Here is a 10,484-nt window from a genome sequence, read left to right on the forward strand (position 1 = left end):
AGAGAGAGAGAGAGAGAGAGAGAGAGAGAGAGAGAGAGAGAGAGAGAGCCTGATAACAGGGTATTTTAATGGCATGGGGTCCCACCACGTGACTGGTGCCGCTAGGGCTGCGCGGCTACCCTGTGCTCCCTGGGAGCTGCAGTGGAAAGATATTTTAGATTACACCGGGCAAGGTCAAGTTAGGCATTTTTGCTTTATGTGCATTCCTGACTCTCTCACTGTGTTTCCAACTTAATTCACACCCTTCCTCGCTACCTCTGAGTCTGGCTGCTTTCGAAGGGTCTGGGACTCTCTGACGCGTGAGTGGACCTTTGGCCCTCCTTCCATGTCCTTATAACGTGGGCTTTCCCTTGAGGAGCTTAAATAAGGACCACAGGGTCTTTCGCTGTCCCACCGATTGCGGTGTGGATGTTGCCAGGAGGACAATATGGGTCTCGGGGGAAAAAAAAAAAAGTGAGACACCCACACAGTTCTTTGTATGTGCGCCTGTTGATGGCGGAGGCTGGGACAGTGTTCTAGACTGTTAGCACAAGGTCGTGAACCCAGAAGTGCATGCGATTATAGTCCTTTTGTGTTGTTTGTAGGCATTCCAGCGAAAGCAGTTAATTTAACTTGGAAATCAACTAATTTCAAGACAATTTTGGAGTGGGAACCCAAACCCATCAATTATTTCTACACTGTTCAGATAAGGTAAGCTAGGTTAAAGGACAAAAGGACAATTGATGTTTTTGCTCCTGTGGCGCTTGTGCTGCCTCTACAGACTCTTTGAAGCTGGGTGTTGGATAAGGCTGTTTAACACATGGTAGCGCTTTTTTAAGGTAATTTTCTGGCCCCTGTCAGGTTCCATCAAGACGGAAACGTTTCCATATTTTAAACTGAGATGACAGCAGCCCCAATGGATGTGCCTCAGCTCGTGTCACTTAGAATTGGCAGGGTGTCACTCTGGAGGTGGAAGCAGCACGGTTAGAAATCCATTCACTCTTAGCTGTAGATCGGGAGTTCCCGGCTGTCCTGCAGTACAGGAGATCCTGTATCAAGATAGGTCAATAAATAAGATAAGCCAAATAAGTAAAATGGTATAATGTCTAGTTATTGGGCTGAATCTACCCACATAAGCATTCATCGTATGCTTTGGGATCGACGGCAGCTGATCTTAAGCACTAATATCCTTTTCCAGTTGCTGGCCGTCTAGACTAAACTGATCCTGGCATGTTAGGGAGAGGTCGGGAGAATTCCAGTGTCTACACTGCCCTGAAGCAGTGTTGGATTCGTTAATCTATAGACTCTGCGAATTAAAATTTGGCTGTACACATGATCTTGGTAGATCCAGACTCCTGAGTCACTGAGCTGCTTAGAAAACACTGAAGGATTGTCTACCTCCCTTGCTGTCTGGGGCTGTTTGGCTCATGCAAGCCTGGTCACTGATTGACAGCCCTAGGGAACAGGTAATTCAACACCTTTAATCTAAGTATCAGGGCGTGCCACCACGTTTTCCTTGAGGGTTTTTACATATTCTTGGCAAGCTTCTGGTTTCTGATAGGTCCTGGGAGATGTGCAAGGGACTTGAGAAATCCAGGGTGTGGAAGTTATCTTAATAGTGGTGACTGGTACAGGTCAAGCACGCTTTACCTCTTCATTTTGCTGTTTCAGCTTGGGCCAAGCCTTCTGTAGTGCTAGGATGCAACTCTGAGGTGTGGGTCTTTTAAACGACTTCCTTGCTATTCAAAAGGAACCCCATGATAACAGTTGCCGGATGGAAAGGGAAGAGAATTTGTGTGCACATTCGCATGTGTAGCTATGCATGTGTATGTATAAATATATACGCATGAACTGCGTGATCTATCACTGCAACTGTAGTCAAGATCAAAGGCTGGAGACACAGTTCAGTGGTAAGAGCTCTCGTCTACCACGCTCAAAGCCTTAGGCCCCTTCCATAACCCATGCTCCACCGCCCAAGTTAGTTGAGCTGGTAACGGTGGCGCTCTGTCATCTCTGCACAGCTCAGTCATATGAAGCAGGCTGGTTATGAGTTCAAGCTACACGTATGTTCAAGGTCAACTGGAGCTATATTGTGAGACTCTGACTTAGAACAAATTTAAACCTTGCCAATTTGTATCCTAATAGTTGAGAGTTATTTCTTCGAAAATTACTGACTTTTACCCTAGGAAACCCTTTCCTTCTAGATATGAAGGTCAGATTTTGGGAGGAATGTCTTAACTGAAACAACACTGGAAATATATCTTGGGTTGACTTGATTTTTGAAAAAGAAACTTTTATTAGCTGTAGGTTTGGAGTCTTTAAGGTGGCCATTATTAAGATGAGGAGGACTCGTGATCTGTAAACATCACAACTCGGGGCATAGCTTGGGGGTTTCTGAAGACTTAGGTGTCCTATGGGCCAGGTCACCGTCCTCAGGTTCTTGCTGCTGAGGTGGATGATCCTGGAAGCATTTCCGTCAGTCAGGGTGTGAGACCTGAGCTAGTCTTCACTCTTCCCATGGGAAAGGACCTTCCAGGGCTAAGGGAACCATAGCAGTTACTTTTCTAGATAAAACTTGCTCTGGAAAGCCAGGGGCTCACACTGACTGCTGGTGAGGAGTGCCCAGGTTGCCTGGAACTGAGGTGTACCATGTCTGCAGGAGACTCTGCCAGTCTGTCGCAAGGCCCCAAAGCTGGGAGGAAGAGGAAAGCTTTGCTCATCACTGCTTCTCCAGAATCTCTTTTCGTCTGTTTCTATCAGCTACCTATGTTGCTGAAGCTTGGCTGTGTGGTTTGGCTGAGTGCCTGTAGCATCTTCTCTGAAAGTAGGCTCAGTGGGAGCTGGGAAGCATCCGAGGCCCACCCTCAGCACCGTGACACGACTTGTGCCGTCCAGTCAATAGTGTGTGCTGAGTTCTGAAGCTGAACGTGAAGGCTTCCAGACACAGCCTCTCACTCAATTAGCGGATGTCCGTTTTCTGTTGGAACTCCTCAGTCAACTAGCCAGGGACTCTTATTTCCAAGTCTGGGGAGTCGTTCACTGACTTAGAGGGACCTTGAAGACTTTCAATGCGGTTGTGCCCTTAGCAACACCCAGAGGACCTCACTGCAGAACTGTCCTCTCACCGACCTGTTGTCACAGCGTGATGTAGGCCCCTGTCCTACATTTTTTTCCAGAGAGCACATGGTCTGACTCATGAGCAGGGTGGAAGAAAGCGCTGCATCTCCTGGGGGTATGGTCTTCACCAGAGCCTATCGGCTTGTTTGTCACATCAGTGCAAAGAAACCATCAAGCTACCGTTGGCTTTTGGTGAAGATGTAATCAAGGTCATTCTGGATCCAAATAGCCTCTCTTATGCTTATCATAGAGAGGGCTCAAAAACACAAGAGCTAAAATATTCCTATTCTAATTTTAGTTTGTGAGTTTGAGGATAAAAGATATATGTACCCGGCCAGGTTCTTTCATCTGGTTATTTAAGGGTTTTGGAGAATCTACATATGCGCCTCTTCTGTGTGGATTTAGATAACTGACTCTATGTATGACTCCTCTGCTCATTGTTAAGTCATAGTCTATATGTCTGTTGAATAGTAAAGCGTATGAATAATAGATTCCCTACATAATCACGTGCTGTCATGATCATCATGCATAGTTAGCCAACCCACCAGTTCTCCTCTACGTCAGAAATTGTGGTTAGGCCCTTTGCACCTGTTTCCTCTCTCTAAGGTGGTGCTGGGCTCTTTGTGATGTGTGCGGTCATGGGATGTGTGTGTTCACCTTGTAAGGGGAGAGGTCTCATACTCAGCAAATGCTGAAGCCTTGCTGCTTGGCAGAGGATGAGACCCAGGCTCTCTCTCTCTTGGTCCAAAGAGAGCCTGCAAGTTCACAGCTTTCCTGGCAGTAAGGTGGGGGTGGGGGTGTTGACCACCAAGGAAGAGGTGATACGGAGATTTGGGACTTGGCCTGAGTACCTGGGTCTGTATGGCAGGCTCATATGAACCACGGAACAGTGACTCTCGCCATTCATTTGATGGGAGTTCAAGAGGCAAGATACAGTGGTACTTGGCCAATGGCCGTTTTTGTCCTTTCGAAGAGTTTTATTTTCAGCAGAAGTTTTTATTTTCTCTTTGATGGTGGCTTACAAAAGAAAGAGCTGTCCTTTGCCCTCAGAGGCATGGACTTTGTGACAGTCACTACCTCTGTTGTTTTCTCTGATCTTTGATGAGATGCATTCTCATTCTTGTAGCCACAGCTAGCATGTGATAATATACCGAGGCAAACAAACCCAGCCCTACCACTACTGTGTGACTTTGAAAGTTAGTTAGTGCCTCTGGTCTTCCATGCTGACATACATTAAAAAAAAAAAATCAGGCATAGCCAACATGGTTGCCGGGTGAACTTCCATTCATACTTCAAATGCTCAGGGTGGGAAACACCTCTTCAGGGTTCCCCGTGCTGCCTGTCGGTGGCACAGGGCACTCAGGCAGGAGGCCATCCATCCTTCTGGACTCAAACTCTAACCTCCCATCTCTTCTTGTCCTTCCATCTTGTAGCTCTAGATCCCAAGACTGGAAAAACAAATGCTTCTTAACTACAGACACTGAGTGTGACCTCACAGATGAGATCACTCAGGACGTGCACCAGGCCTACGAAGCAAGGGTCCTATCTATCCCACGGAGTAACAGTCATGGGGAGGAACCGTTATTTACAAACGCCCCAAAGTTTATTCCTTACGTAGACAGTAAGTAACGTGGTTGATAACGTCTTTACTCTTGGTCTAGGCTTCTGTATATTCTTGTGCTGTTTGACCCCCTACTGGCCATTAGATTAAACATACATTTCTATACACACACACACACACACACACACATACACACACACACAATCACATGGGGGCTGGGGACATCTTAGACACAAGTGTCTCCCTCTCTGCAGATGGGCAGGAGGTTCACAGAATGTGAAACTGTGTGTGGACCACTGTGTCATCTACTAACTTCTCCAGTCAGCCCCCAGTTCCTACCAGTCGCCAGCTGGAAGTTGCCCTGAGGCTGGGCTTGTGGCTCTTCCTCGGAAGGCCGTGTAAGGATACATGTCACATGCTGAAGTTTATATCCCTTCATCAGACCAGAGACCCTAGTTTAGGATTTTGTCCAAATAAGCACAGATCCAGAGAGAAGCCACTTCTACCTGTAACTAGGCCCATTGGTTCCTCAACCAGCTGATCCTGAGATGAGCCAGCATGTGCCAGCGCTCCCTCATGCTGGGTTTGAACCTGTGGCATGCTTCTTCCCCACCTTTGTCCCGGTGTGCAAGCCTGCCATCTAATAAGAAAATACAGAGAATTCCTGCCCAGGAAGAGAATTCATTCTTTCTTTCTTTCTTTCTTTCTTTCTTTCTTTCTTTCTTTCTTTCTTTCTTTCTTTCTTTCTCTCTCTCTCTTTCTCTCTCTCTTTCTTTCTTCCTTCCTTCCTTCCTTTCTTCCTTCTTTTCTTCTTCTGCTTCTCTTTCCTCTCTCTGTCTCTCTCTCTCTCTCTCCCTCTCTCTCGTGTGTGTGTGTGTGTGTGTGTGTGTGTGTTTCAGAAGTTGACATTTCACAAGCACATACAGCACACTAGGAACACTAAACTCTCCCTCTTTTACAAGGCCTGCTGGTTAAAACAGAAGTGTTAAATTTTTGGTGTCCCCCATCTGTAACCCTCTGACTGCTCAGTGACATGGATGGTGAGAAGGACGAGGGACAACTGACCAGAATTTTACTCGTGATATTTGCTTTAATGACCTAACTGCCCAGATGACTGTGGTTGTCTTCTGAGGAATCCCGTTGACAAGCCCCTCTCTTCCCACACCTTTGTCCTTTTTCCCTTATGCTTCTGCATGACACCTTCATGTCTGCTAAGTCACTGACAATCATTCTCCCTGAGCCATAATTACTCTTTATAGTCCCTGAGCTTTCAGCAGTACAGACCAAATCCTTTGTGGTTCATGACAGAACACAGACACACACACGCGCACACACTCACTCACCCTGTCCTGGGACTCCCATAGGGTGAAGACATGGTTGACCACCACATAACCAGAGCACAGGAACTGAACCGGGAACCTATAGCTTCAGATAGATCCCTTAATGGACCAGGAATACTTCCTGGGATTCCCAGCCCCTAATTTATTGTAGCTAAAATACGGAAGTTTGAAACTCTTCATTGTCCAGCTTGGTAGCCATCAACCACACAAGGCCACCAAACTCTTAAAATATGCCTAATGCTGACAAGGTGAAATATATGCCAGTTTTTTAAAAATGTAAAATATCTATAGATTGTTATTATTGAGTGCATGCTAAAATGCTAATCTATTAATGGACCCTGTTAAAGTATATTATTAACATTAATTCCACCAGCTCCTTTTCCCCATTTTCTAATGACTGTAAGGAAGGCTCTCCTTGTCTTTCCAGAGGATGGCATGGCTATATGCTATCTTGGGTCTCAGCTCTAGGGCTGCCACCATTCCTGCTACTGTAACTGATTCCGTACAGATATTCCAGATGTGCAATGGCGGAGTTGATAACTAAGTGATCTTTTCTTTATATCGATTTAAATTTCCAACCAAGCAAAATTTTGTTTTGCAATTTCAGCAAAACTTGGACAGCCAGTAATTCAGCATTTTGAACAAGATGGTACGAAACTGAACGTGACGGTGGAAGACTCATATACATTAGTCAGAAGGAACAAGAACGGCACATTCCTCACCCTGCGGGAAATCTTTGGCAACGACTTGATTTACACACTTGCTTATCGGAGAGACTCAAGCTCAGGGAGGGTGAGAGACTTTTCACTCATTTTTATGCCTTGTTTTATACAACCCCTGATTCTCCACAGCCAGCTTCCTTCCCAGTTCAAATACAGAGGAATAGGGGTGACATGGTGGCGTGGGCAGCAGAGCCTTGTTCTGCCAGTCACTTCTGAGCCAGCTGCCCTGTGCCCTTGGGCAGAGGTCCTTCAGACAGTTAGACAGTTCAATTTTGCAACCAAGGAGCTGGAGCAGACTGAACTTTCCCAAATGCTCATACTGGGGATGGGGGGGGGACTTATTAACTAATCTGAGTGTATGTGCATGAGTGTTCATGTTGCTTTGTGACACTGGAGATTGTTACACAGGGCCCTGCACGCTAGACAGTTCTCTACCACTGAGTTTCAGCCCCAGGTCCCTAAATGTGCCTTGCCTAGTGATTCCATCTTTCTTTTCTTCCAGAAGAAAGGGGGCTGAACTGAGTTGGATGTTACTTAACTTCTACCTTTCAGATTTGGCAAAGGCGTCCTTAGCAAGGTTACGAATTAGCCAAGTCACTTGTTAATCCTCCATCGATGATGTCTGCACAGGCTTTGCTTAGAGCCCTGGTTTCACCGCCCTCGGTGACTTCATGAGGGGAAAGAACTCAGCTTCTCCGTCTTTTCACAGAAAATAGCTGAAACGAACACGAACGAATTCTCGGTTGATGTGGACAAAGGGTCGGTCTACTGCTTTAATGTCCGTGCTGAGATTCTGTCCACGAAAAACAAACAGAGGAGCCCAGACAGCATAACTGTGTGCACGGACCAACCGAAGGGTATAGCGAGAGGTGAGCAGCTATGGGCGTCAGTGCCGGGGGAGGATTGGTGTCCCCTGTCAGAGCCAATGTGTACCTCTTTGGTCCAAGCATTCAGGAAGAAATGACCTTTGGGTGTTTTGGGGATGCTTTTTCGGTTCACTTAGGGGCATTTAGAAATGTTTCCACATGGTTTCCTCGTTCTGTAAGCACTTCCCTGGGCACTGGGTGCAGATCACAGTCAGGACGGGAGCACTAACTGTCTTCTTTGCCTGCTTTCGCTGACATTGTGATCTGTGCGGGGGCGGGGTCAGGGGAGGGTGGTTTCTGGATCAGTTAGCTCCTGGACGAGGCAGATACTTAAGTGCACCTATGACGGACATTTGCTACAGAGGCTGCGTGTGACTAAAAGCCTGTAAATATCCCTCTGGACCCCACAGAGAAGGGGCTCTGAGTGCTTTCAGAGAAGAGTCAGAGGACAGTAGCAGTGGCCTGGCTCCCCTTTTAACGTTTCCAGTCATTATGCTAAGCCAAGTAGGCCAGACTCGGGAAGGCAAATGCCACATCTTTCTCCTTTATGTGGGAACCCAGATTTAAAATTAAATATACATGTTGTATTTATGTGTGTGTGACAGGGGTCATGAAATTAGAAAGGGGACCATGACAAGGAAGGATGCAACATAAGGGGGGAGGGGTGATAGAACAGATGTGATGAGAAAGTAGAAAGGTGGCCTATCTGGAGGAAGGAACTGGAGAGAGACAAAGGGGCATAGGGCCCAGGCAATGAATGAGAACAAAGTCTACTGACATACCATTTATGAAAAGTCTATAATTAAACCCTGTACTTTATATCCTAACCTAAAAATATTTTTTTTTTTAAATGCAAGAATACATTTAAGTATTCTGCCTTCTTACTGCTATCGACAGAAAGTTCTCCCACTGGAGCCCATTCACCTCTGGGTCAGTTCCTTAGCCACAAGGCTCCAGATTGTTTCCTCAGCCCAACTCTAACTCTGATACCTCAGCCTCTGCCTCTGCTTCCCTGTCCGTCTCCATTCAAATAAATTTTCTGAGGTATTTCCAAGGCCCCCTCTAGGAAGCCTCCTTACTAAACTGGCCAACTACTGTCTCCTGTATCATCCCTTCGGCTCTCCTTCTTTGCCCTTCCCATCTGTCTCCTACTATATTCTCTACCACCAAACTTGGGGTCCCTTTGGGCCACATTTCCACCAGGTGTTTTCACATCCAGCTCCCGGGGCTCTTCTCCAGCCCAGGAACATTGGGCAGGTCATTTAATGCTGTAGCCACTGTCAGTTTCTCTCAGGCACATGAGGCCAGGGAGATTCTTTCTCAAGAATGGTAGAAAGAGTGGGGGAAAGTTCAAGTTTCAAGAAAGCAGGGTGATATAATTTGGGGTCCTGCCCACCGGCAAGTGAGATTTGACCTTATTCCCAGGTGACCCTATGTCTTTTATTTTGTTTTTGTTTTGCAGAAACGCTCATCACTGTGGTCGCAGTGGTGGTGCTCATGGTCACCATCTTTCTCATCCTCCTGTCCATATGCCTGTGCAAGCGCAGAAAGGGAAGAGCAGGGCAGAAAGGAAAGAACGCCCCGCTGCGCTTGGCATAGAGGAGGAGGCTGAAGCTGCTAACGTCACACTACCTGCATGCCACCGTTACCAAGACCTCGGATGGGGACCGAGGATGTGGGGCGTGGACTTGAGGATGCTAGTTCCGAAACGCCCCCCCCCCCTTCGTGACCTGTTGTTCCAGCTGACACTTTGATTCTGACACTAGCGTTTGTCACTTAGAATGTCCTGAACGGTACGAGTGGGCTAACACTACAGCCACTTTTGCACAAATGCTTTGGATTGTGTATTCTACACTCAGGAAGATACTGGGTCACCCAGGCAAAGCCAGCGGACAGGTGACTTTCGTATAACCTGGGTGGACGTTTGAAGACCATTAGAGAAACTGATTTTATGGGCTGCAGAAGAGTAAGATGGATTTTGGGTGGACTTTTCTAACAGCTGTCATTTTGTGAAGCGGTATTTGGTTTCTTTTTTTTCCTCCCCTAGGTACTTTTGGAAGTTCAAAGCAATTATCAAGCTTTGATATGATGTGTTAAATGCAGGATATTTCTGCTTGGGGCATCTTTGTGACACGTACTACAGTTTAGCACTTTAACTGACAAGCGTGGGGACTAAACATTTGACTGCCAACTCTATTTTTCTAAGACTGTAAAAAGGAACCACATATAGTTTTATGATGTACGGTACTTAAAAATGTCTATGCTTAACACTGTAAATATTTATAAATTTTAAAGGTTTTATATATGGGATTTTCTATTTATATAGCTTCTATTTGTATATATTGAGATAATTTATTTAATATTTTATATAAATAAAGGTTATTGGGAATTCACATTATCACATTTATATCTTCTGTTTATTATTTACTACCTGGTCTTTGCAGTAGGTGACTTTGTTGCAGTAACAACTGATTCAGACAATCTTAGTGGATTACAACAATGCACGGTTTTCAAATTACACTACATTTTGCTAAGTGTTGGTAGGTGGTAGATCCTTGCAGTGTTTTCTCATTGCAAGACCCCAAACAAAGCAGGGGTCTCTATTTGGATCAGAGCAAAGGTGCACACACGCTCACACAGACACACACACACACACACACAGACACACACACCCCAAAACAAAACAAAACAAGACAGGGGTTTCTATTTGGATCAGAGTAAAGGTTCACAAACACTCACACACACAGACACCCCCCCCCCAAAAAAAAAAAAACAAAAAACAACTGAGGTTGATGCACCTTCAATGTTTAAGCCACTTTTTAAAATCAGTTTTTGGTTATAATTACATCATTTTCTCCCTTCCCATGTGACCCCTTCACCTTGATCCTTGGACTCATTC

The 10,484-nt window shown here is 45.8% G+C and overlaps 1 protein-coding gene across 1 annotated transcript in view; it reads left to right on the forward strand.

Annotated features, from left to right (window-relative positions):
• Positions 1–9,983, forward strand: part of F3 (coagulation factor III, tissue factor) — a 10,718-nt gene extending 735 nt beyond the window's left edge. Inside the window, exons 2-6 of the mRNA XM_055628157.1 lie at positions 585–690; positions 4,530–4,717; positions 6,605–6,789; positions 7,429–7,588; positions 9,048–9,983. Coding sequence (XP_055484132.1) covers positions 585–690; positions 4,530–4,717; positions 6,605–6,789; positions 7,429–7,588; positions 9,048–9,184 — 776 coding nt within the window. The 3' untranslated portion in view covers positions 9,185–9,983. The remainder of the gene's footprint in view (positions 1–584; positions 691–4,529; positions 4,718–6,604; positions 6,790–7,428; positions 7,589–9,047) is intronic.
• Positions 9,984–10,484: the final 501 nt, after the last annotated feature.

The sequence above is a fragment of the Psammomys obesus genome, unplaced genomic scaffold (assembly GCF_907164565.1).
Source record: "Psammomys obesus unplaced genomic scaffold, mPsaObe1.curated_primary_1811, whole genome shotgun sequence".
NCBI lineage: Eukaryota > Metazoa > Chordata > Mammalia > Rodentia > Muridae > Psammomys > Psammomys obesus.